Here is a 26,241-nt window from a genome sequence, read left to right as displayed (position 1 = left end):
CCGGCGTGACGTCGCCACTCGCGAGGCTCTCGGAGCGGTCTTCTCGTGCTTGGAAATAGTAAAGTGGCCATCTCAATGAGCCGTCGAATCGAGTGATGGAAGTGCGAGGATCAAAAAGAGAAATGATACGGGCGAGTCCGTGCAATATATACATTCCTTACTGACGCTTCGGCTCCCCATAGCACCGGAGACCCACTCCCGAGAAAGCAACGCAGGGATGCTGAGAGAGTGAGAATTGCAACATCAAATACACGCGCGCTAAAATTACTCATACATGACCGAACATCTCTCTGCTTCCACCGCCCTTCCAGCTGCCTCAGCCTGCCTAATGGCCTACTCTTGTGCCTCCAGCCATGCATCGATTCGACTGAGAAGACATGTCAGTATTACTCGTAATCACTGACGATACTGCTTCCACGGAGAACTCGCCTTCTGTCTGAGTCGTCGGGCTGAGGCTGATATTTCTCCGTCTTGCTATTCTCCCTCGAAGTCGAATGAACAAGCCCGGGAACGTCTTGACTGAAACTGCTCCTCTTCTCTTCCCTCCGTGGCAGCTCCCGAGTAGGTGGTTGATCATACGACGAAGGCGCTCTTCTCGCGGCAGGACGTCTCGGAGGTGGACCGTATGATGAATTGTGTCTTCTCGGGTTTGGTCGGCGAGGTGCTGGGCTTCTCCTTCTTGGTCGACGCTTCTTTCTTTCTGCTTCGTCTTGTTTGTGGCTGGTGTTTGATGGCATCGGTACGGTTTTGTGGATGACTTTGTCCGCGATCTTGGTCTCGACGAATTTGTCGATGCACTTCATCGCGATGGCGACCATTGCTGGATCGACAGGCATGGTTGGTGATGTATCGCTAGAACTGCGTTGGTGGATAGTGTGAAGGAGGTGACTTGGATTGGGGGCAGGGAAGTTGCAGTCTTGTGAATCGCTTTAAGTATCTCAGGTCTTTCCCAGACAGCATCCGCAAACAACCACTCACATGGCGTTAAACTCACCGCTAGAACCGTTCCTCCATTTGGTTGCTTTATTGCCATCATCAAGCATCGTCTCGACAGGTCATGCTGGTTGGAGATCGTGTGCCAACGCATACTCCAAACTCGGGAGGATCCGCGAGTGGACGCCACACATGGTTGGACGACCTCGGGCAGTGAAAGTGTCCCACGTTTTCAAGGCTGAAAGAAGTCGCCGCATCCTCCCGTATGGCTACAAACGTTGCTTGACGTCGTTGTCGCCGCCCGATGCTCGACCTCTGCCTGCATCGTCGGCGGAACTCGTTCGATGCTGCCAGATATGGCAGGTGATGACCCAAAGTCTGGCTGGTCCGTCAGCGTAGTTAGCAGCGCCGCCTTTCTGCTCGTAGTCGTGGCGATGATGGCTCACGAGTTGTGACTGACTTGCGTGGCGAACGCGTGGGAAGCACCGGGCTAGACCCAGGCAAGGAATGAGCAGAGCTGGTGTTTGAGCCGCGAACTCGACCTACCAGCATGACCGATGTAAGATCTCTATTCGATCTTCGGCCGGATGCTTACCTTGAAGTCAATCGAGTCCGATATGACAGTCCGCAGCCCGACGGCGAGCTCCCCGAGCTGGATTTAGAGACGACTTCCAGCGTGCCACGTTGACCATCTTGACCTCTTGAAAAGGCAGAAGCCCCATACGTGGAGGATCACCGTGGGCAAGCAAAGGCCTACCGCGCTGTCATCGCGCGTATAGCGGTCTGTAACTTTGCGGTATGATCCCGGATGACGGATTCGAGATGCAAGATGATTGAGAAAGCATGCCAATCATCGTCGTCGCCGTCTTTACTCACAGTTCTTTTAGCTGGTCTGCGTGCGTCTGTATAGGCAATGTCCAGCGACCGTTCTTAGACTTGACTGAAAGATGGCGCAGTGCTACAGCGTCAAGCGTGACGCGGGTTCCTCTCAGCCAATAGTCCGCGCTTTGGTTGTCCACCAGGGCTTGAAGTTCTGGCGGCGCTGACAAGAGGCTGTGAGCCTTGTGATGAAGCATTTATCGGAGTTCGTTTGAGCGTCCTGCATTCAAGTCGCGTATCCATCGTGTCGACATTCATCGTCATTGAAATGCCGACTCTTCATGTGGTCCACGGAGGGAGCCTTTCTTCCAATGGGAGCTGAGCCGTGATTTTGTCGTCCGGCATTAGAACTATCGACTGAACGCGGCTCTCGCCATCGCAGAGACACAAATCCGGCGCGGTCCTCGACACAGTTGTGATAATCTGCTCAATGTCGATGTCGTTGCGTGTAGAGATTGTGAAAGGAAGAGTCAAAAAAAGTGGTCGGTTTCCTTGGCGGAGGCCCGACAGTCACAAGCCAGACCCAGACCCTTTGACGATGATGCTGGACGACATCTTAGAGCTCATCCAGGCTGCCACCTTCCACATTCACCACTCGACACCTTGAACGATCGCGACACCATTAGCTGCGTACAGCTTTGTCGACACGTATACGACGATGCAACAATAATACCAAGAGCAAGGAAACTGCAGCAGGCAGGAGATCAGGCATCGCCCTTGAAGAGACGCCCGCGCTGTGCCGATGGCCGAACTTGCGATCATGGAAAAAGGACAGCCTGATCAGGCAGGAGGGTCAGGATCGGGGTTTGGACATGCTGTGGTAGTTGTCGCTGGTGTTGCGGCGCTCGTGGCCTGTCTGGAGACCTTCGTTTCGATCTGGCTGCAGGCAAAGAACTATCGTAAACCTCTTCTCCAACGACATGTGATCCGGATTCTGGTTCTGGTACCCATCTTTTCCGCCGCTTCATGGGCCTCGTTAACCTCACTGCGGGTCGCCTTCTGGATAGAGCCTTTCCGCGATGTCTACGAAGCTTTCACAATCTACACCTTCTTCCAGCTTTTGGTCAATTTTCTGGGCGGCGAACGCAGTCTGATAATCATGATGCACGGTCGACCTCCGGTCTCGCACCCTTGGCCAATGAACCTCATGTTCAACAAGGTGGATATCAGTGATCCTCACTCGTTCTTGTGGATCAAGAGAGGAATCCTCCAATACGCCTGGCTCAAGCCACTACTCTGTATCGCGACAGTTGCGTGTAAAGCCACCGGCACCTTTCGCGAGGGAGTCATAGCAGTGAACTCTGGCTATCTCTGGACCAGTCTCATCTACAACATCAGCATCTGCTGGTCGCTGTATGAACTGGCATTGTTTTGGGTATGCATGTCGGCAGATCTTCAACCTTTCCGACCGATGCCCAAGTTCCTGTGCATCAAAGGCATCATCTTCGCGTCTTGGTGGCAGGGATTCTTCCTCTCCATCCTAGTATGGTTGGGTGCCATCCCGAGTGTCGGAAATGGCTATACCGCGGACAACTTGGCGGCTGCAATTCAGGATGCACTGATTTGCTTTGAAGTCCCGCTGTTCGCCGCAGCGCAATGGTATGCTTTCAGCTGGAAGGACTACTCGGATCAAACCATCAGCGATGCCCGTATGCCCATTCGTTTCGCCCTTCGCGACGCTTTCGGACCACGGGATCTCATCGAGGACTGCAAGGAGACCTTCAGCGGCAGGCAGTACGAGTACCGATATTTCGACGCCGACGACAACGTCATGGCACACGAGCAATCCGCAAGTAGAGAAGCTCGGATGAGAGAAGGCATGCGATATGAGAGGAACGGACGTGGCAAGTATTGGGTTCCATCACCCACCGAAGCTCGTCAGCCTCTGCTGCGCAAAGTCCTTCCTCATAGCCACGCTCGAACGATGAGTCCAGGCGGAGGCCGTGGGCATCATTCTCGATCAACGAGCCGTGGAAAGGGCTATGGAGCTACTGATGTCGAGGAACCCGAGCAGGACGAAGAAGAAGAGAGGCTGTACGTCAACGCACGTGCTCTCGAATTTGGCGATTGGAACTACCCTGTGATTAATACCCACTACGCCACTCGCGAGGACCGTCTGCGCGTGGACCCAACCATAATATCTCAATCAACAAATACAGCAGTCCTCCAGCCTGGGAAGGAGAACAAGCAAAGGCGAAAGTCCAGAATCCAAGATATGCGCAAGCACGCTCATCAGCATGGAAAGCCACAGGAGTCTGACAGCAGTGGTGAAGGCAGCGGTCATGTCAAAGTGAGTAATCTGTCAACTGCTTCTTGGTCTGGAGGACTAACATTTCATAGGAAGCACTCAAGAAAGTGCCAGGAGCTGGCAAATTGGTGCGCGAGAATTCATCCGCAGCAGCCTCGACGAAATCGCACAGCTCGCAATTGGTCGATCTGGTCATTGAAGACCATCAAGCAGAAGAGATCGAACGTGTTCGCGCAAGGAAGGAAGGAGGGCCAGGCTGGAATGGCGTTGAACAGAAGCACTTCGTCAAGGTCTACTCAGGACAACAACGGGATGAGATGCAGGATGGGGAGGAGGAAGAAGAAGTCCGAGTTGGCTTCAATCCGGACGAGCCAGAAAGGGTTCTGAACGATGAAGGGCATACTCTAACAGACCCGTTCTCTGTTGGCGATGATGGCGACGATGCTCTCACCCCAATCCAGGACCGGGAGCAGAAGGATCAGCTGGGTCAACAGCAGCCTTGGGAAGAGAGACAGTACAAAGGCAATGGCAAGGGAAGAGCCACGGACACTACAAGTCCTATGTTTGAAGAAGAAAGAAATGCTTGGGGCGGCGGCGACGATAGCCGTTGATGTTGTGTGTTTGCATTCGAGCGTACTAGCGGCAGCTTTGATTGATCTCCGGCATTGTTAAACACAGAACTTCTCGCATCAGTTTCTTGCAGCTCAGCTCGATCGTCTCAGTTGCTGACACTGCCTTTCTAGTCATATTGATTAGTGATCGTCATAGTCGGAAGACCCGTGGACTGGCTCGGTCTCGTCCCAGAATGGAGCCGATGTGGATGACCAACCCCGCCGGATCATATCCTTGCCTGCCAAGGGCTTGTGGAGCAGTACTAAAGGCATGTTCAACTTGTTTGCTCTTGCTATCATCTTGCGACATTGTTCACTGTCAGTGGTCTTCTAATCGATCGGTCGAAAATGCCTACATTCGAGGAACACGAATTCACCCACGGCGAAGGCGGAGAGAAGAAGACTTTTTTCTTGGCGGCTGGTCCCAAAGATGGGCCTTTGATCATCTTCATTCATGGTGAGAGATGCTTTGCAATGTTGGCAACTCAAGTCTTGCTAATTCAAGTGTTGGATAGGATGGCCCGCCATTGGGTTGACATGGAAGCATCAGATCGAGACATTCGCGAATCTGGGCTTCAGGGCGATTGCTCCTGACATGCCAGGTACGCAGCAGAAATACAATGTGCAGACGGCAAATCTGGATCATTCATTGATCATTCAAAGGCTACGGAAAGTCGTCTGCTAGAAAGAAGACCGAAGACTACTCCATGGAGCAAGTCAATAACGGAATGGTAGCTCTGATCGACCACCTCGGCAGGGATGAGGCTATATGGATCGGCCATGATTGGTAAGAACAAGCCCTTCTGGTCGATTTGAAGGTGACTACTGATTCTTTTGTCTCTGCAGGGGCTGCGGAGCGGTCTGGAGTTTCGCTGAACACTACCCTGAGCGCTGCATCGGCGCTGCCGGCTTAGCCGTCCCATCTCATGTCATCGAGAAGGGTCTGGAAGAGGAGCTCCGCCTAGTGAACCGCGACATGTATCCCGCGGACAAGTACCCAGATGGTCAATGGTCATATCAGCGCTTCTACGAGCAGGACTTCGAGAAGGCCACGAGCTGGTTCGATCAAGACCCTGCGGCATTCATTCGTGCAGCGTACATCAAGGGACAGCCAGCCAATCTAGGCCAGCCGGCGCGTACTGCGAACGTCGTGAAAGACGGCGGCTGGTTTGGTGGAGTCGAGAAGCCAGATCCAGACTGGAAGAAGATTCCCGCCTCTGCCATTGTCATCGACGAGGACGTGTACACGGAGCTGGTCGCCGCGATGGAGAAGACGGGTTTCTGGGGCGCCGACTCGTGGTACAGCAACCATGAAGCGAACAGGAAATACTTCTTCGAGAAGGCCAAGCACGACGGCTACATTCATATGCCGACACTGTTCATCCAAGCCAAGTACGACACGATCTGCGATACGGTCAACTCCCGACTGGCTGAGCCGCAGAGGAAGTACTGCACGAGCTTGACGGAGGCGTCGATCGATGCTGGTCACTGGGTTCCTCAAGAAAAGCCGGCGGAAGTGAACGGGATCATTGCGAGGTGGATTGTGGAGTCTTGCAAGCACTCTTGGCCTGGGTATTGGCAGAGAGGTTTCGTCAAGTCAAAGGTATGAGGTCGAAATCGTTAAGCCGATGCATGCCTTTCGTAGCTTTTGCAACCGCTCGCTCGACCAGATTGAAATTTCCAGGAGATACGGGACATCATCTCAATCATCAGGTCCGGTCAAGGATTCGTGAGAAAGTGGTAGTATCCGTGCCTTCAGGTCCGGCTCATGATTGAATCCTCTGTCAAGCGGCCACATCGGTCGACGAATGTTGTGATATCCCAGCTGAGTCAAGTCTTGGTCCACCCCTCCGGGCGTCAAAGCCATCATCCAATCCGCCGCCATGTCGTAGAGCTCCGGCTCCAGGTACCCGATCTTGACAATGACCACATGGGCGCCTTTTCGGGGGTCCAAACCCAGCTGGACAAAGTCGTGCTCGTAGTGGTACGGCTTCCGAAGCTTGGTAAGGATCACGTAGACACTCCCGACTCGGAGAACAGCTTCCTGCTCGGCATGAGGATCACCTTCGCGAAGGGCGTGCACTCGTCCGGTCATCGTTATGGGTCCCTCGTGGATGTTGTCGACAGCTGCGCCCGCAGTAACTGTGACGAGTTTGCCAACACCAGCCTGAAAGGCGATACGGACTGCTTCGGGTCCCGGGATACTTGCGTAGATGACGATAGGTCCGCGGGCGTGATTGAACTCAGGACGATCTAAGAGCCTTCGCAAAGTCCACGTCACGTCTCCAGATCCGCCTGCTGTAGGATTGTCGCCCGAGTCCGATATGTAGTACGGCCAATTCCTAGAGGCGAGCGCAGCATCGAGGCATTCCTTGAACGTCCCCGTCGGCGCCACGAAGTTGAAGTCCTGGTGCGCGTTCCAAAACAGACGAGCAAGTCCTTCTGCTCCTCGAGCCACGATTGCCTCGTCCCATCCCGTCACCATTACGACTGCACGATTCCGCCGCTCATCGCCCCATGCGTAGCCCACCCAGATAGCCGCATCAAGAACGCAGTCGTCGCTTTCGACTTCTGCGATTGCAGCATAGATATGTTTTGCCGGCTCGACTCGAGTCGAAGTCTGCTCTCCGGGGAGCAGTATTGGCAGAGGAATCCACGCCTTCACCGGCAGTAACGGCTTCGAATCTGAGAGCTGCTCCTCTGGCCAGCCGGTCAGGACTTGCAGTAGATTTCGACAAGCCCGCTCTTTCGTCTCTGACTCGTCCACATGCGGCGCCGTTCGAAAGCAAGTGATAAGATCAGTCTGATGGGCCAGCTCTCGAGAGACATTGCCGTGTAAATCCATCGAAGCTGAAACAACCACATCGGGCCCGATCACCTTACGGATCTGTCGTAGAAGTTCCGCCTCAACGTCGATAAGTCCCTCTACGTGCATTGCGCCGTGGATGTCATACCACAGACCATCTAGCTTCGTCACCTTGACCGTCTCTATCAGTCGAGCGATGATTTCACCAGCGAGTTCTTCGAAGGCTTCTCGCGTGACCATGCCACCTGGCAGAGAGTGTCCGGTGAGCGTTCCTCGCCAGTCTGCTGCATCGCCCAATGGTGTTCCATCGTGCAGGAACTCGTACTGTTCTATTACTTCTGCTCCTCGCTTGGGCTGGAAAGCCACCGCCTGCGTTCGTGATGGCGTAAAGGTGCTATTCTCGCTTCCGAGTCCGGCGATTGCGATGACAGGCTTCCTCCGCAGTGTAGAGACGCTGCTAGCAAAGTCCATCGCTTTCGATGTCGATGGTGCAGGAGTTGTGTTAACGTTGCTGACCTCATTCTGGATCGCAGATACATAGTTCTAGCTGATGCCCCAATCAGCCGAAGATTTGCCAGAGCTTCACTGCAAACAGCATCGACAACACAAAAGCCACAACAACGACACAGAGCAGCAAGTCTTCATGAAGTATTACTCATTATATACTACGGGGTATTGACTATGTACAGCACAGACTGCTGGTGCCATTGCTGAAAATACTGTCGTTCATGCAAGGTCTTACACTTCTCTTCTTCTGTCACGCTTCCCGCAAGGCTCACGGCCGTTTCTTTACATGCCCGTTGACAATGACTGCAGACGAGCCAAAGTATCGCGACAAGCTCGCCAGCGAGACAGGACCACCCGAGAGGTGCACAACGAAGAGCCATGCACATAGCGCGTTGACGGCGTAGTGCATGCGGTATGCATATGTCACGCCGTAAACGGCGGCGTAGAGTGCGAATGCAAACATCAGGATGTTGGTGACAAAGCGTACACTATGATCGAAGTCAGTATGTATATCAATGAGATCCCAAGAAGTGCTCTGAACTTACCGACTCGTGACGCGGGGTATCATATTGCTCGTGCTCATCATCTCGACCAGCAAGATGTAACCCAGCACAGACAACAAATTGTGATGTGTTGAGAATGGTGTCAGCCATTGAACTGCCAGATTATGTATCCAAACGACGAGCACCGGCATGTTTATGGGCAGGATCCAGAGCATAAAGACCAGTATCGAATGGGTGTAGTTGTAAAAGTTGTAGCTCGGTGCGGACTGCGTTTCCCGAGCACATCTTAAGGCTCGAATGCACGTTGCGATTTGAACGATGCAAAGCACCATGTATGCGAACTGGTAGGGTATTATGGTCACGACCAAGAGGACGAGCACGCCGGTGGCGATGATTCGCTGGTTGACCGGAGTCGCTTGAGATGTTCTGTTCGAAATGTCAGCGATCGCTCAATGCGAATGTGTGGTCAAGACTCACTTCGAAACATCTGACGCGCGTGGTAACCACGCACGAACCCGAGCAATCACGACGCTGAATATGTGCGTAAGGATCAGAACGACATAGTTCATGGCAATGCAAATGCCGACGCTGACGATGGCGAAGAACGGCACCAGGAACCAGAAGAACGGATCAGATGTGCCAAGCATCAAATCGTTGACTGCGAAATCGATCGTGTCTTCTGAAGTCCCTGTCGTCGAACTGAGCCACTCCCTGGTCCACACGTTATGGCTGGACTTCGACACGGCGACCGCGAAGAATGTGAGCGCCATGAAAATTGCAGGTAGCGATGTCCGAATGCATTGATCCATGCTTTGGCTGAAGCTCATGAAAACGCCTGTCGTGTCGTAGACATTGAATTGCTTGCGCAGGACAAGAGCGATGACAAGCAACGGGAACGAAGCAAACACAGTGCGGTATCGCATAACCAGCTTTCCGGCACTTCCAAGTACGTCAACCTGGAGAGACACTTGAACTGTCGAGTTGCACGTTGGATCTGCCCAGAGTTGCAATGAAAGACCATCTGTGGCAACCCCGCGGAGAGGAGGCGGCATGTATGGTGACAGTCCATGAACGTTGATGTTGCCTTGCCTGGTGTTCACGAAGTATTTGGATTCGTATGGCTCGGCAATGTACTGTCGCAGCAAAGGGGCGAAGCTTTCCTTGTACTCCTTGCAAGGCCGACGGTCTACTTCGAATCGATAGGCAAAGAGTGTCGAGTGCACCTCTGGGATCTTGATCTCGTTCATCAATGGCCGATCCGTCGGGAGCGTTTTTCTCATGCCATGCATCAAGAGTTGGTGATGACCCTTGCTGACTTTGATCGATGAATGAGCTGCAGTGCTGAATTCTGCAAAAGCCCAGCCGGATGAACGGTCTTTGGCTTTTTCTAGAATGGCTATGAATTGGTAATCCGCGATGTCGGACAGTGCATACTGCAAATATGAGAATGGCGGGACACGATCGGACGCATCAGTGGAATGATCGGTCGACGCTGGAAGAAGCGACACATCCTGAGCGGCATTCTTGCACGCGAGCCTCGTAGACCCTGGCGAGTTGCCAGTGGGATCCAGATTGATTGTGTATGAGAGTATCGCAAAGCCAGCAGGCGGAGGGAACACGCTGCAGAGTAACACGGACAGCGTTCCGTTCTCCTCGCCAGCATCAAGAGTCTGATCAGTCAACAGGGTAAACTTGCTTCCGTCAACGAATGGCTGCGAGGGGACAGGCATGACATGCGCCTTAGTTGCACCGGTATCACCCAGCGTACGTAGTACAAGGCGTTCACCGTGCGACATGATTGCAGTCGAGCTGTGCTCCAGTGTGAGGTACGTTGTTGGCTCCTCATTCAGCAAGGCCTTCTCCACGACAGGCTCCATGCCGGTGAGTAAGCGTTTTCGCATTGCACGAACCCGTTCCAGTTGAGGTCTTGTCTGCGATGGGCGACGCACGTCGAGCACATCGAAAATGGCTCTGACCAGTGCCTGCCGGAGCTGATCGCACCACATGATGGCCAGATGATCCATGCCAGTCCACACCCTGGGAATGCTGGATGTGAAGACAGTGAACCCGTGAGTATCTGGGACCAAAGACGTCAGACTTGTGTACTCCGAGGGGATCATAGTGTCCAGTCCGCCGCCCGCTACCGATACCAAAGTGACATCGTCCAAAGGATTATTATCGCTGTTCTGCTCCGAGAAAGAATTCCTCCAGAATGTATTAATGTCATCATACGTCGACACCATGGCAGCGTCAAACGACACCGGTGGTCGCGCGTGAGGCGCCGAAAGCGTGATGATGGTATTAATGGTATCCTTCTGATAATTGGGCGTTCTCAACATCGTCCTCGCCACTACACCTCCCATGGAGTGGCCCAAGATGATGACAGACTTTGGATCCGGTAGTCCCGGCTCCCGGCTTGACCGTTGCGGGTTGTGGTAGAGTGCAAGAATGTACGCCACAGCTTCGTTGAGGTATTCTGCTTGGTCGAGAAGTGTTTGTCCGTGGAATGCGATCAGCTCTTCGTTGAAGTCCACGGTGAAGAAATCCAGAGGCCGCTTGCCACCATCTACAGCTGCCGCGTCTGATCGCAACTCCTCGTGGAAGTAATTTGCAGCCTCTGCGGCAATGGGTCGGATTTGCTTGTAGCTGCCGGCATTTCCAGGAATGAACAATGCCGGTATGCCCTTCACCTTGGTGTCTTCATCGATTCCACCCTCTCGATAGAGGTAGAGCGAATACTTGCTGGCAAAGCGAGTGTGTTCTGTATCAAAATCGGAGAATCTCTCGAAGTTTGGCCGCATATATGACATGGCGCATCCTTTGGAATCTTGCTGCATGTGAACAAACGAGTGGACAATCGTAAGTAGCATAACGATGGCACTCAGACTTGTCGCCAGAGTGAGCAGGGAGCATCGCCAAGGACTGCGCAGACGTGCAGCCTGTCGCCGAATATGGTCCGCGATAGGATCCGGTGTCTGTTTCGTCGGCACACCTTGCGACAGAGAGTCCTTTTCAAGCGGCTCGACAGATAGACTGGAGCGCGCGAATGGGCTTGAAGCCACCGTGGAGGCGTTGTCCTTCATTGGCGATCCATTGACTTCTTTTCCAGCCTGTGTCTTCCGCTCTTGCACCCGTAGCGATTGTCTCGTGACGCGGCCGGCGCCTTTCCCTGTGGTCATGCCGTCGGTCTTATTGCTCGTAACACTGGTCGGCGCAGGTTGACCGGCGTCTTCATCTTCGCCGGAACTCGACGGGCGCCTCCTCATTGAGCGCTGGGCACGCGAATGATTGTCCAAACATCCAGGACCGCGGTCGTTGATTGTCTATGCAGGGGTACCGAGTGGTCGATCGGCGGATTATGAAAGGAGGCTGGGAGCGGACAGGGTAGCGAGCGACACCGGCGTGGCGAGGCGTGGAAGCGGTCGTGAGGGCGCGATCAAGTATGGTGAGGTCCGCCTTCTGCGCAAAGCAGAGCACAGCAGGCAAATGGCGTGTGCAGAAGACGGGTGTGAAAGATATGGCAAGGCTGGACCGAGACAAGACAGAATGCCCAGGCACTTCCCGGCCCGTCCGGGGATCCACTCCAGAAATCCGTGCGGCTCTCCGCTCGATGAAAATGCACCGACCTTGACTTTCGAATGACCGGCACGATACCGAAGGTACGTTGTGATATATATGCTATCTTATTGGTCCACCCGAGCTGTGAGAAGAATTTGACAAATTCGCAATGAGCTCCAGGCACGAGAAGCTCTTTGCGTGACGAGCTCGAAAAATTGACGTAGATAGCTCGTCGGATATACTTGCCTCGGGTTTTGGTGGACTCGGCTCCATACCGGTCGTTGTGATCGCTGATCGTTGATCTACACGTTTATCGCTCAACGTTGTTTGCTTTTGCGATGATTCGCAACCGTCGTAAGTCGCAAAGGCGACGACCAGGCACAGCATTGCTCCAATGCGGATGACAACGGAGACAGCTCTTGTTGTCGTTCCGCAACACCACAAATCTCCGACCCCGCGCCAAGCGCTGGGACGCGTGGAGGCGCATGCATGTAGCTCTTCCCATAAAATATAGCCGCAGTTCGCCAATAGAACACCTTCTCGATGCCCGTGTTCCTCCTGTGCTGGTGGCAACATTCTGTGAAGACAACCACGGCGATGAACCATGCAATCATCCCATACATGCGTGCAGTCAGGAATGAGTTGCAGACCGCCTCAACGTTCCTGCGCAGCCACCGGACCAACGGTGAGCAAACCCGACTTAGCACCACGCTTCGCTCTTGCTTCAGCCGCTCGCTTTGCCTTTTTGACTTCACCTTTCATGCGCGTAAGTTGGCCTTTAGCGCCGCGCATGATTTTGGTGATTCGGTCCGCCGCATCGCCCTTCGAAATCTGGCCGATCTCCAGCTGGTGGCTCTCATCTCGAGACTTGTTCAAAAACTTGATTTGACCCTCGGAAGCTGGTGATCTGCGCCAGCCAGCGGTCTTGCTGATAAATTGGAACTGGAAATCATGAGTTAGCAGGAACTCAGACTTGTTGGAGGAAAGAACTGGTCGCCTCAAGACAGTCGTATCTGCCAGGCGTATCGACTATCAGCACACTTACTGGGAAGATTCTGCCAGCATAAGTGTCGGCTGCGCGCACAGCACCTTTCAAAGTCTCCTGCTTTCCAATCTTTCTTGGTCTCGCCCATGGCGACTTGGACGTAGAGCCGGCGGGCAGTTTAGCCGTGTACGACATCTGGAAGTTTCCCGCATCGTCCTCATTAATGCTCATGAATGCGCCGTCTGCGTTTGGAAGGATGTAGTGGTTGTCTCCGATGCAGACCCATGAGAATGGTGAAATTTTGCGGACATGGAAGTCGTCTGAAGACTGATCCATGAGATCAGACACGCTGAAGTCCTCAAAGCTGAGAAGCCGGGATTTTAACGCCGACGCACTGCGAGGTTTCGCAGCAACGATCGCATTCTGTTCCCTCTCACGCTCCAATTCGCGCCGCTCTTTTATGCTCTTTATCTGCTGGGCATCGGCCAACTCCAGAAGCTCGTTCGGTTCGAGACCATACAGCGTAGGTGTGGTCACTACGCCAACGTCGAGCGCAGTGACCATGTCAATTATGTGACAGTTCTCTTTCCCTGGGTACAATCGAAGACCTCGCCCGATCATCTGGACCAGGAGGTTCTGCGACTTCGTGGGTCGCGCAAGGATAACACAGTCGATGTTGGGTATGTCGGTCCCTTCCGTAAAGATTCCGCAATTCAGTAGGACCGGAAACTCCCTTGCCTTGAATGCGTCGAGGCGATCCTTGCGAACCTGAGTATGGGTGTCACTCGTGACGAACTGGGCGTCGATACCGTGCTCGCGAAAGGCAGCTGTGAGATTAGACACATGGGCAAGATCTACACAGAAAACTAGGGTCGATTTTCTGCTCTTCATTGCCTTCTCCATCCAAGCTCGAACGATGATAGTGTTGGTCTCCTCTTGATTCACGGCTTTGGATAACTCGCTGGTCTGGAAGTCTCCGGCGCTCGACTTGACCTTCGTAAGATCGACACTCGTCCGGACTGTGGTCAAAATCATATCTGAGAGCCATTTGTCCTCGATCAAATCGATGTAGTCCCTGATGCAGTCAGTCAAAGTGTCTTGCAGCAGAAGTGGAACTGCTCACTTATGGGCGACAATATGATCAATCGCTGCCCCAAGTTTGATACCATCATGCCGGGAGAAAGTGGCTGATACACCGACAAGAGCGGTCGGGCCCAGCTTGTTGGTGTCGTACAGCTGGAAGTGGCGGAGGACATCAAGATAGCCCTGCGCAACAATATGGTGGGCCTCGTCGACAAGCACAAGCTTGAAGCGAGCAGGATCGAAGCGCTGGATTCGGATGCCAGACGTGATGCTCCGTACGGATGCAACGGTTATATCGGCCAGTCCAGAAGCGTGCTGGCTACCCATCTCAACCTCAACGGCCAAGTCGGGATACAGATTTCTGCAATGCACTGCGGCTTGCTCTACGAGTTCTCGCCGATGCGCGAGGATCAGCGTCTGTGTAGCGCATGGTGTAGGAGCGGGAACTTGCTCAATCAGATGACTGAAGATGACCTGGAGATAGTGAGCGGACCATGCGAGAGCGAGATTCATGGATCTTGCGCACCGTTTTCCCGCTTCCAGTCGCGAGAGATAGACCCAATCGTTTCTCCCCTTTCGCCAGATACTCGAGGACTGCGTTGATGCTCTCTTGCTAGGCGGACAACACACTTAGTATGAATGAATCGTCTAGGACTGATCTATGCTTACCTGGTATGGCCGAAGCTCTAGCTTCCTTGGTTTGAGAGGCTCCAGTAGATGTGCCTTTGCATTGAAACGTCGATGCGGTTGATAAGAAATGTTCTGACGCCACAGATTTGGGGATGAGGGCTGACAACGAGAAGGGGCGAAATGCGAGAAGAAAGGAAGTCGTCGCACCAGGCCTACATCTTTGCAAATTCTGATAGCGCGCCTCATCGAAGACCGCTTGTCGATGAAAGCCTGCGCAATTCTGATGGACTTATGTCAACGGAGGAGCGTTGGCACGAAAGACGGAGGCGTTTGTGAAAGAGACGAGGTTGACTGCTTACGTAACACTCGTCTCTGTCGATCCTTCCGACTTCTTTCAACGTCCAAGACCCTCGGACTTCTCTGCGGACACTTCCAAGCATCGTTCAATTTACAACTTGCGCGCTGGCAACCATGAGCACGAACATGCAGCCGCGGTCGACCGATTCTCATCATATTCAGCGCACCATTTGCCATGACTGGCAGAGAAGACGAGGCCAACGAGGCTTCCTCCAGCGATGAAAGCACCGACAGCCTGGCAAATGCGCGAGACAGTCGAGCCACATCCATACAGGCTATTCCAGCCGACAGAAGAAGAGCTCGACAACAGTCTGCCCAAGTCAAGGTGAAAGCACAAGCACGCCTCAAGAAAGGCTACAGAGACCTGCTCAATACGACGATTCGAGAACTCAACCCTCTCGCATCATCAGTATCCGCTTTCGCCACTTCTCAACTTGGCCATGTCATCTGGAGCTCTATCGAGAAAGAAGCTCTCTTCCACCAGCTAAGTCTCAAAGGAGCGGCTGATCTCCCTGCGCTGCAGAAGGCGGTCGGTAGCAAGAGTGAGCTGCAAATTCGCTCCTATTTGCTCCTACTGCAGGAAGGACGCAAAGGAAGTAGCTTGACAACTTCAAGTAGGGCTGAGAAGCAACATGTGGATCCGCCATCAGCGTTTGAGATCTCCGAGGACGGTGAGCATACTCTCAATAATGCTGCTCATGCTTTATCAGCTCAGGTGAACAGCCATGAGGAGGACCAGGAGCGACAGAGGTACGGCGAGCAATGGCTGATTGATGAGGATGTCGCCGAGGAGATGGATGTGCACTACCAGCAATACTCAAAATCGGCCGACAGCCTTGAGCAAGAGCTCCGAGAGACGGGCAACGATGACGATACCAAAAGTCCACTTGTTTCCCTTGATACGGGTGACCCTCACCTTCTACGACCATCCTCATTTCTGCAACTCTCGCGAAGCTTATTCATGAACAACAGTAAAGACACAGAAATGAATTGGCATCATCTGGAAAATATCTCCGCCGATGTCGATCAGCCGGCGGTCTACAAAAGCGCCATTGCAGATCTGCAGAATCTCACCATCAATATCACACGTCGACTTGTCCAGGCGACGTTGTTCCAAGCAATGTCCCGACTCCGAGCAGAAGATTCCAGCCGAAAGGACTGGACACCGTCCGCTGCGGTCCGCCAGATGGATGTCCGAGCGGCGATGCAGATCCTTAACTTGCCATCGAGTAAGACATACTGGGCGACAGCAGCTCGTAGATGCAAAGTGCAAGTGTACAGCGAGTCGAAGAAGTACCAAGACGGCAGGCCTTCGACGAAGAATGGTCGACTTTTGACTCACGACGAGGTTGAGCAAGAGATGGGAATGACGCCCATCAAAGGGGTGAATTTATCTCGGCGAAAGGCTCATGAGGACTCTGAGAGTGAGCGACCTCCAGCTACGGACGACATGTACACCAGCGAAGGTTCGGACAATGGCAGTGACACCAGCGACGAAATACAAGAGGTCACTGGTGAGCAGAATGGCGGCACGTCGCGGAAGCGTGCACGAGCTTTGAGCCCAGAGAGTGCTGCCGTTGCCGAGGATCGAAGACTAGAGCGACTGGATCGACTGGCCAGCAAGGAGGAAGAGCAGCGTATATGGGAGCTGCTCGGACTTCCTGCGCGCGATGATCTACCTAAGAACAGACCGAAACCTCCGACTGCGGCATCACCCAATATGAAGGTGCTTGAAGATCGTGACGTGTCAGGCTGGAGAGAAAAGCTTCAGTATGAGGCAGAGTGGGAGCGGCCTTACAGAAGGGTGAAAGAGGCAGAGTTCGAACGTATGGAACTTCGACGCAAGCGGAAGAGGAGACGATTGGGCGAGTCTCAGGATGCACGTGCTGCGAGTGCGGGCGCCGAAGAAGTATTGAGTGATGTGGAGTCCGTGTCTGATAATGGAGGAGACAGCGACGCAAGCAGTAACGATCACGATACCAGCGACAATGATAATTCATAGCTACGAAACGCGAATCATCGTGCAACAATATCATTCCATGTATAAGACCCGCTAAAAGACATCACACATCACAAGCCTACCAATCCATCCCGTTACTTCCTCTCTCCCCACCCGCCAAAATCGCGTTCGCCTTGGCATGCTCTCCCAACCCATTTGCCAAGTGACTCGCAGCAAAGGGCTTTCGTCCCTTCATCTTGAACTTCTTGTCCAATGCCTCAAAGTCTCCCTTCGTCTCCGTCTCTTCCTTCTTCACCTTCCACTTCTCCGTGCCCAAAACCTCATCCAGCTCCTCCACCGGCGGCAGCTTGACGTACACATGGCCATCCTCCCGTGACTCCACTGGAAACGTGGCGATGTTGACCGTTTCGTCGTTACTGCACTTACCTGCCTCTTCGCCTTTCATGGCATAGTTCCGCTTATGCAGCGGACAGCTGACCCAAAGCTTGTTGTTCTGAACGTCTTCGCCAATAAGCCCATCACTGAGAACAAACGCCCGCTTGTGCGGACACATCTGCTGTGTGCAGTAGTACCTCCCCTTGACCTTGAAAATCGCCAACTGGGTGTCGCCTCGCTTGACCGCCAAACTAGAACCGGTCATCGAGTCGCTGAACTGCGAGGATTTGGCTAGTGGTTGCCAGGAGAGGGTGCTCCATTGCTTGCCGCGGAAGTCCTCAGTCACGGACTCTTTCGGCCAGTATGCTGGACGTTCCTGTTCGCGCTCTTGGACTTTTTCGATGGAGTCGACGGTGTCTGCGGTGTTGCCGAATTGCGGGAAGAGTTCAAGGCGTTTGGGACTTTCGAGGACTTCTTTCCACTCGTCGAAGAAGGTTCCCACGAGCTCTTCCATTTGCTTTTCTAGCTCCGCGCAGATGCCGAGCTTGTCTTCTAGGATGACCTCTTTCAGGTACTTGATGCCGCCGGGGAGACTTTCGACCCAACGAGCTGTTCGTTGAAGCTTGTCGGCTGTGCGCATGTAGAACATGAGATATCGGTCGACTATAGTGACGACATCATCCGGAGGAACATCTTTGGCCAGTAGATCGCAGTGTCGAGGTTTTGCGCCACCGTTGCCGCCCACGAAGATGTTCCAGCCTTTGTCGGTGGCAATCAGGCCAAAGTCTTTGCTCTGTGCTTCGGCACACTCACGCACACACCCGGATACACCGCCTTTCATCTTGTGGGGCGAGCGGATGCTCTTGTAGCGTTCCTCAAGGCGCACGGCCATGCCCACTGAGTCACCCACGCCGAAACGGCACCAGGTGGTTCCGACACATGACTTGACTGTGCGTAAACTCTTACCGTAGGCATGACCGGACTCCATACCGCCATCGATGAGCTCAGTCCAAATAGCAGGCAAGTCTTGCTTGCGAGCTCCGAACATATCCACTCGTTGACCGCCGGTGATCTTGCAGTACAAACCATATTTCTTGGCAACAGTACCCATGACGATCAGCTTGTCAGCTGTAATCTCTCCGCCCGAAACACGAGGTACAACCGAAAACGTTCCGTTACGTTGGATGTTCGCAAGGAAGCGATCGTTGGTGTCTTGTAGCCCACGGATGTTGTCGTCCATGACATGTTTGTTGTAAAGGGAGGCGAGGATAGAGCCAATAGTCGGCTTACACGCTTCGCAGCCCGCGGCGGTCGGATCCTTGCCACACTCCTTCATGATCGATGGAAAGTCTTGTAGTTTCTTAACGTAGACGATGTGGAAGATATCGGCTCGGGAATACTCGAAGTGCGGGCAGAGGTGATTCTTGACTTCCTGGCCCATCGAGGCCATCGTCTTGTTGAAAATGGACTGGACCAAAGGCATACAGCCTCCACATCCAGTGCCGGCTTTTGTGCAGGACTTGACGTCCCCGATCGATTTGCATGATCCGTCTTTGACGCCGTTGCATACGTCGCCTGAGATTATGGTCAGTTGATGTCAGGGCCTCCTTCGACCAAATGGGACTTACCCTTGGATACGTTATGACACGAGCAGATTTGAGTATCATCGTCGAGGTCGTCCGCATCGTCCTCCCCTGAGGATTTACCGACGATGAACTCCGATGGCGGTACCTCAAGAGGTTTCTGATTGTTGACCATAGAGACAAGCTTGACGTAGTCTTTGGTCTCGCCAATCATCATGCCGCCAATGATGTACTTGCCGTCCGGAGTGAAGAGGTACTTTTTATATATCTGCTGGAAAGGATCCCGGTATGTCAAAGCCTTGACGCCCGGCGCTGACTCGTCCGACGGAGCGTCTGATCGAACACCTCGTCGCTTCCTAGGAGCATCTTTCAGTCCGTCGCGGTCTGCGAAGAAGTCGCCAAAACTTGCGACATCCACACCAAGGAGCTTCAACTTTGTGCTGAGATCTGGTCGCTTGAACTTCCGTGGTGTGTGAGCTTTTGCTTGTGTGAGATTAAAGGCGAGCACGTCGGCCATCTCGATTCCTGGAGCGATGAGACCAAATGTCTGGCTTTCCCAGCTGGCGCACTCTCCGATAGCATAGACATCGGGAGCTGAAGTCGAGAGGTCAGGGTTGACAATGATACCACCACCACGGTCGGCGCACGCGATTCCGGATTTCCTCGCCAGATCGTCTCTCGCCTTAATGCCGATCGCGAAGCATATCGTTGAGCAGTCCATGCTCTCACCATCTTCAAACGTAACACCGACGACATTGTTGTCATCGTCTGTGTTGACCTTGCCAACTCGCTTGCTGAGAAGAACATCGAGTCCGAGGTGTCGCACCTGTTCAACTACCATGCTACCTGCATCGTCGTCAAGTTGTCTGCTGAGTACCCATCTGTTGCGCTCCACGAGTGTGACTTTGTCGAACTTCTCCAGATCCATCATTGCTTTTGCCGCCTCCAGTCCGAGTAGACCACCACCAACCACTGCTCCAACTGTGCCTTTCCTCGTGTCTGCGAAGTCGATGAGCTTCTGAAGATCCTCGATCGTTCGGTATACGAAGACTCCGTTTGCATCGTGGCCGGGCGTATGTCGAGGTAGCACAGCATCGGAACCGGTTGCGAGGACGAGGATATCATACGGGACTGTGTCGCCTTGTGATGTTGCCACGGTCTTGTGCTCGGTGTCAATCTCGGTGACAAGTGTGTTGAGATGGTATGAAAGCGATCCAGTTGGCATGGAGGCATACCATGATGCCGGATTGAGGTAGAGATTCTCAACTTGACGATGTTGAAAGTAGCTGGTAAGCCCGACACGGTTGTATGCCTATTCGTGGAAGACCACAAGGTCAGTTGTGGTCTAGGCACTCCGTCCATATTAGCATACATACCAGATGTGCCTCCTCACCTATCACCACCACATCATACTCTCTTCGCTTGACGTCTAATTTGAGAAGCTTCTCAATAAACGCAACGCCAACCATTCCCAAGCCAACCACAACCACCCGTTTGCGGTCTGAGTGTTGAGGCATCTCGCTGGCGTCCATTCCGGCATTCATGGGAGGGGCCATCGTCCAGGAAATCGGTCAGCTCGTTGGGAGGTCACGGTGAACGCACTTCGAGTTATTCTCCGCAAGCAACGCTCAAAAGTGACTGGAGAGAGGAGGAATGCTTCATGAAATGGCCAGGTACCTACGAACAGACAAATACATGCAGCTCATCAGCTCTTTTACCGTACGTGAGCCCTCGGAAAAGCATATAGTTGCTCTACGACCAATGCCAGACTCCCGCATATCGACGTTGGAAGTAATCAGGCAAGATAGACCTGTGGTAGGCTGGAACAAGGCATTGTGACTTTCTCCGAGGACAGTGTGAGGTTCGGCAGCGATAAGGTGGTGGTGGAGAAGAGGTTCAGAGATAAGGAGGCCGGGAATGAAGCCTGGGGTTGTTTGAAATGATGTTGATATCGGGTGCGGTTGATAGGGACCGGAGGGACGGGAAGAACGGCACGCGACCCTCGGATAAGTAGCCAATGAGAGAGTTCCCTCCCTGCCGGAGAAGCTTCATCGGACTTCACGGTTCTCGCCGTGGGTTTGATGATGGCAAATTCATCATCGTGCCCGAGAATAGCGATGGGTTAGATTTTTTAATCGCGCAGCGGCGACTTGATGCAAATACTTTCACCGACGAGGCCGCGTAAGCGTTTCGAGTCAGCCTCCAGAGCTCGAACAGCAAAGACGACCCCGTGTTGTCAGGCTGATGAGGCTGACATCGAGCAGCAATGGAACCGGCGATAAGGTCTCACAGCATGCTCGAAGGATCTTATCGGAGCCAAGAAACGAGCACAGAAGTACTGCCCGAATGCAGCCACTCGATCAAGCCACTGCTCCCTCGTCTAAGAGATAAGAGATAGCTCTGGCAGCATGGCGAACCTGCCCTGGCTCGAGCACGTCTCGACTGCCTGCCCTGCCGCGAACGGTGTGCGGTCCGCGGAGTTGGCTAACGCGCCTACCTGCTTGTTCTTCGAAGCTTCGATCGTGCATCTCCTCGCTATACGGCTGTGTTAGAGGTTCGCTACTCATGCCGGTCATCGTCGGAGCGTTGCTAAATCGAACACAAATCATGTCGCAATAACGGCAGCAGGTTGGACGTCACACCGGCATTTGTCACACAACTTCAACTACTTGTGACCTGTCCGCGCTCATCAGCACTGCTCGACCACTACTATCTCTGCACCGTTACTATGTCCTCTCCCGCAATGCAGACCAAGCGAGAGCTGAAGCCGTCATCGTCAGCGGACTTCGAGCTCCCGCCAACTCCACCAGAATCACATCCTGGCAGCGACAACGAAAGAGCAGACGATGCCTCTTCATCAGACACCTTCGAGACTGACCTTCCATTACCACCTCCTTCTGCAGAACCGACAGAAGTGCTCGAAGCCGACAAAAAGACTCCCGATAGCTGGCTAGCCCGCGATCCCAGGCTAATACGACTGACTGGTGTGCATCCTTTCAACGTGGAGGCACCGCTCTCCAACCTCTACGATGAAGGTTTCCTTACGAGTCCGGAACTTTTCTACGTTCGCAACCATGGACATGTACCTCAAGTGAGAGACGAAGAGATACCCGACTGGACCTTCACGGTTGAAGGACTTGTTGAGAATCCCATCACCATCAGTCTCACCGAGCTACTAGAACAATATGAGCAGCACACTTACCCGGTCACACTGGTATGTGCTGGCAACCGGCGAAAAGAGCAGAACGTCGTCAAGAAGACCAAGGGCTTCTCTTGGGGTGCGGCTGGTGTTTCGACAGCACTCTTCACAGGCGTCATCCTAGGTGATGTTATCCGACGAGCAAAACCAAAGAGAGGCGCCAAGTACGTATGTATGGAGGGCGCCGATAAGCTTCCAAACGGATTCTACGGTACTTCAGTCAAGCTGAACTGGGCACTTGATGCCAACAAGGGAATGATGCTTGCTCACAAGATGAACGGAGAGATGCTGAGGCCGGACCATGGCAAGCCTCTTCGAGTTGTCATTCCAGGCCAGATTGGTGGACGAAGTGTCAAGTGGTTGAAGAAGCTGATCATCACCGAGGCACCAAGCGACAACTGGTATCATATTTACGATAACCGAGTCTTGCCTACCATGGTGTCGCCTGAGGAGTCTGCGAGCAACACAAAATGGTGGATGGACGAACGTTACGCCATCTATGATCTCAGCACCAACTCAGCCACAGCCTACCCAGCTCACGATGAACGACTAGATCTTGACAAGGCACCTCAATCATACCGAGTCAAAGGATACGCTTATGGCGGTGGTGGACGTCGTGTGACTAGAGTGGAACTATCGCTCGATCAAGGCAAATCATGGCGACTCGCAAACATCGATTATGCCGAAGACAGATATCGAGAAGCATTACCTCAAAAATTATACGGAGGCTCTCTGGACTTTGACTGGCGGGAAGCGAGCTTCTGCTGGTGCTTTTGGAATCTTGATATTGACGTTGGCGAGATAGCGGCGTCCAACGATATCATTGTTCGGGCCATGGATGAGAGCATGAATCTGCAGCCGCGCGACATGTACTGGAGTGTTTTGGGAATGATGAACAACCCTTGGTACCGCGTCTGCATCGTGAAGGAAGGCGATCAGCTCCGATTTGAGCACCCCACACAACCAGCTCTGATGCCGGGTGGATGGATGGAACGTGTGAAGAATGCCGGAGGAGATCTTACGAATGGTAGATGGGGCGAGGTCGCCAACGGCGAAGAGATATCCAAGGATGCTATCGTCAAAAAGGAAGAGATCAAAATGATTCAAGACAATTTGAACAAGAACATCACCATTGATGACCTGCGGAAACACGACAACGAGACAGACCCGTGGTTTGTCGTCAACGGCGAGGTCTACGATGGCACCGCGTTCTTGAACGAGCACCCAGGAGGAGCTACGAGCATCGTTTCCGCCGCTGGATTGGACTCCACCGATGAATTCATGGCCATTCACAGCGACACCGCGAAAGCAATGATGCCCTCATACCACATTGGTTCTCTCGACGAAGAAGCCCGAAAGGCGTTGTCTGGCGAGGAAACGCAAATAGAAAGCGACGTCAAGTCAGCGACATTTCTCGCTCCTCGTTCCTGGAAGAAAGCAATTCTGCACTCCAAGACCGAATTATCCTGGGACACGAAGATCTTCACCTTCAAACTAGAGCACGAGGACCAAACCCTTGGCCTACCGACAGGCCAGCACTTAATGATGCGCCTTCGCGACCCCGTCACGCGAGAAGCCATCATCCGCAGCTACACCCCCATTTCCGAAATCTCCAAGAAAGGCTACGTGGACGTCCTAGTGAAGCTCTACCTTGACACCAAAGGGCGACCAGGCGGCACCATGTCCAAAGCCCTTGAACAAATTCCCATCGGCCACTTCGTCGACTTCAAAGGCCCAATTGGCAAATTTGAGTACATCGGCAAGGGAATCTGCACGGTCAATGGAGCGACGCGGAATGTCAGCACGCTATATATGATTTGTGGCGGCAGTGGCGTCACGCCCATCTACCAAGTTCTGCGAGCTGTGGTGCAGGATCGCGAGGATCCGACGAAATGTGTGATGTTAGACGGAAACAGGTTGGCGGAGGATATTTTATTGAAAGCGGATCTCGACGGCTATGCCAAGGAGAATGAGCAGAAAGCGAAGATATTACATACGCTGACGCAAGGCACGGAGGAGTGGACGGGACTGAGGGGACGAATTGCGGCACCGCTGCTGGCAGAGCATATGGCAAGGGAACCGCATAAGGATGGCGAAGCTATGGTGTTGATCTGTGGGCCGGAGGCGCTGGAGAAGAGCTGTCATACGGCGTTGTTGGAGCTGGGATGGAAAGATGAGGAACTGCTGTTCTTTTGAAGCGTTTCATAGCGGAGCCTTAGCGCCACAGAAAATGCATGAGCTTTCACGGCCTTCAAGATGTCCGGTCTCGACCTTCGTGCCACCGCTGATACATCATGTCATACAGTTTCAAGTCTTGCAAAGCGTCCCTCACGGTCGTCTTGACCGACTTGCCATCCACAATGCACTGATACAACTCCTTCAGTTCCGCCGTATACGCATCCTCATACGATCCTATCATCTCCCTCGTCTGCATCTCTCCCGCTTCATTCAGTTCCCATACTTTGACCTTAATCGGCAATCCCTTGACATAAGGCGAGTCGTACATGATCTCAACTCGCTTGTGCTGCCCGTAGACTGCCAGGTGAGCATCGAACTCGGGCACGGCGTCGATTCCAGACTCGTAGGTGCACGCGAAGGACTCGCCGGTTTTGTTGCGGTAGTTGAAGATGGCGGAGTAGAAGGGGTCGTTGACCGAAATACCGGCGACGCTTTCTGGGAAGCCGAGAACTTCTCGCATGAGAGAGATGTCGTGCGAGCCAAGACTGCCCATGAAGCGGTTGAGACTCTTGTGTTCTTGAGTAATGGTCTGCCCAGGGAACGCTTCTTTGTATAGCGCTTCGAGACGTTGGGTCCGTTCCTCACCAGCAGTAGAAGGAATATCATCGACATTCTTGACTTGGAATGTGCCCGACTCGTTGACGAACTTCGCATTCGGTCCGGAGAAGTCACGTACGCGAGCATACAGGATGCGAGGGATCGAGGCGACTTCTCGTTTGAAAGTGTTTGTGAACGATGCGGCATATCGTCTCATATAGCCGACGAAGACGATGGGTCCATTTGCTTTAGCTTCAGCGGCGAGGATTCGCTCGGCGGACGGGAGGGACAATGTGATGGGTTTCTCGACCATCACATGCTTGCCCGCTTCGAGAGCGGCGGTAACGTATGGTTCGTGGAATTCATCTGAGGTGAGGACGAAGACTACGTCGACGTTTGTGCTCTGGAAGACTTCGCCGGGGTTTGTGGTCACCAGAGGGATGTGGAATTTGGAAGCGCAGTGCTCTGCGTTCTGTGGTGGTTGTGCTTAGCTCTCGTTCACAGAAGTATCTCACAGAGAGTAACGTCGTATGTTGATGACAGCTCACTTTTCGAGATAGGTCACAGATGGCTGTGACTGTGTAGAGATGACTGAGAAGAGACAGTACTGGAAGATGGATGACTTGAGACACTTCTCCCGCGCCGACGATGCCTACACGCAGTACACGCCCAGTGCCTGTCATCTTTGCTGTCGTGAGATGTTAGCGGTGGGTTGTCGCTCTTCCAAGAGGTTGTCACGAAGTTAGCTCGGTGAAAGTCCGGCGGAAGTTCTACCGTTGATATCAAGGCTTCGAAGAGGTCATTCGCGACCGTTCGTCATAGCTCTGGAGTTACCATATTTGAGCTCTCCGATGCTGTGATCCAGGACGTTGTACAACAGGAAGGCGGTCGAAATTCTCAAGGAAGTCGTCAAAGTTCAAAAGCGTTCTCGAAGGAGACGCTCGTCGGATTGCCGTTGCGGGTTAGTTCTACGAGATACCGTAAACTCCTGCTAGCGCCGATTCATCCCCCCTCAAGCCGAAGTCGATACGAGGACACGCTTCACTACTGACTCGACTCCAAACTGCGACAATGATGAGATGAAGCGACGCGATCTGAAGACGCGATGCCTATCGTGCAGCTCTGAAGGTTCCGGACTCCGGCGTGGACAATGCACAAGTCTCGATTCGGATGCAAATTGCAGCGGCTTCCAGGTTCCCCAAGGTCGAGCTTCGTAATCGAGGCGAACGGACCACGTACGCAACGTCAG

At 53.3% G+C, this 26,241-nt stretch overlaps 9 protein-coding genes across 9 annotated transcripts; 4 read left to right on the top strand and 5 right to left on the bottom strand.

The window, feature by feature from the left end:
- Positions 1-2,414: 2,414 nt before the first annotated feature.
- MYCGRDRAFT_76222 (uncharacterized protein) lies at positions 2,415-4,671 on the top strand (the record flags this gene model as incomplete). Its single annotated transcript, XM_003849109.1, has 2 exons — positions 2,415-4,076; positions 4,169-4,671. 2 exons carry the CDS (start codon positions 2,555-2,557, stop codon positions 4,669-4,671), a joined length of 2,025 nt encoding a protein of 674 aa, XP_003849157.1.
- Positions 4,672-5,019: 348 nt separating this feature from the next.
- Positions 5,020-6,280, top strand: MYCGRDRAFT_101398 (uncharacterized protein; the record flags this gene model as incomplete). Its single annotated transcript, XM_003849110.1, has 4 exons — positions 5,020-5,128; positions 5,187-5,273; positions 5,335-5,458; positions 5,518-6,280. The coding sequence occupies 4 exons, from the start codon at positions 5,020-5,022 to the stop codon at positions 6,278-6,280; spliced, it is 1,083 nt and encodes a 360-aa protein (XP_003849158.1).
- Positions 6,281-6,373: 93 nt separating this feature from the next.
- On the bottom strand, positions 6,374-7,948 carry MYCGRDRAFT_48419 (uncharacterized protein; the record flags this gene model as incomplete). The annotated part of the gene is made up of 1 exon (XM_003848790.1): positions 6,374-7,948. One exon carries the CDS (start codon positions 7,946-7,948, stop codon positions 6,374-6,376), a length of 1,575 nt encoding a protein of 524 aa, XP_003848838.1.
- Positions 7,949-8,123: 175 nt separating this feature from the next.
- On the bottom strand, positions 8,124-11,570 carry MYCGRDRAFT_76218 (uncharacterized protein; the record flags this gene model as incomplete). Its single annotated transcript, XM_003848789.1, has 3 exons — positions 8,124-8,472; positions 8,530-8,913; positions 8,965-11,570. The coding sequence occupies 3 exons, from the start codon at positions 11,568-11,570 to the stop codon at positions 8,253-8,255; spliced, it is 3,210 nt and encodes a 1,069-aa protein (XP_003848837.1).
- A 1,129-nt stretch (positions 11,571-12,699) lies between these two features.
- Positions 12,700-14,726, bottom strand: MYCGRDRAFT_48316 (uncharacterized protein; the record flags this gene model as incomplete). The annotated part of the gene is made up of 4 exons (XM_003848788.1): positions 12,700-12,987; positions 13,091-14,105; positions 14,154-14,587; positions 14,640-14,726. Coding segments are annotated over 4 exons (1,824 nt in total), but the record flags the coding sequence as incomplete, so codon positions are not given.
- A 549-nt stretch (positions 14,727-15,275) lies between these two features.
- Positions 15,276-16,437, top strand: MYCGRDRAFT_96168 (uncharacterized protein; the record flags this gene model as incomplete). The annotated part of the gene is made up of 3 exons (XM_003849111.1): positions 15,276-15,771; positions 16,078-16,329; positions 16,382-16,437. The coding sequence occupies 3 exons, from the start codon at positions 15,276-15,278 to the stop codon at positions 16,435-16,437; spliced, it is 804 nt and encodes a 267-aa protein (XP_003849159.1).
- A 741-nt stretch (positions 16,438-17,178) lies between these two features.
- On the bottom strand, positions 17,179-20,669 carry MYCGRDRAFT_76215 (uncharacterized protein; the record flags this gene model as incomplete). The annotated part of the gene is made up of 3 exons (XM_003848787.1): positions 17,179-19,010; positions 19,064-20,330; positions 20,395-20,669. The coding sequence occupies 3 exons, from the start codon at positions 20,572-20,574 to the stop codon at positions 17,179-17,181; spliced, it is 3,279 nt and encodes a 1,092-aa protein (XP_003848835.1).
- A 1,092-nt stretch (positions 20,670-21,761) lies between these two features.
- Positions 21,762-24,413, top strand: MYCGRDRAFT_111003 (uncharacterized protein; the record flags this gene model as incomplete). Its single annotated transcript, XM_003849112.1, has 2 exons — positions 21,762-24,111; positions 24,226-24,413. 2 exons carry the CDS (start codon positions 21,762-21,764, stop codon positions 24,411-24,413), a joined length of 2,538 nt encoding a protein of 845 aa, XP_003849160.1.
- Positions 24,414-24,501: 88 nt separating this feature from the next.
- On the bottom strand, positions 24,502-26,008 carry MYCGRDRAFT_63029 (uncharacterized protein; the record flags this gene model as incomplete). The annotated part of the gene is made up of 3 exons (XM_003848786.1): positions 24,502-25,464; positions 25,541-25,680; positions 25,767-26,008. Coding segments are annotated over 2 exons (1,098 nt in total), but the record flags the coding sequence as incomplete, so codon positions are not given.
- Between the last annotated feature and the right edge of the window lie 233 nt (positions 26,009-26,241).

The sequence above is a fragment of the Zymoseptoria tritici genome, chromosome 10, assembly GCF_000219625.1.
Source record: "Zymoseptoria tritici IPO323 chromosome 10, whole genome shotgun sequence".
Classification (NCBI taxonomy): domain Eukaryota; kingdom Fungi; phylum Ascomycota; class Dothideomycetes; order Mycosphaerellales; family Mycosphaerellaceae; genus Zymoseptoria; species Zymoseptoria tritici.
The sequence above is the reverse complement of the archived record's forward strand: the minus strand, read 5'-3'. Positions and strand labels throughout refer to the sequence as shown.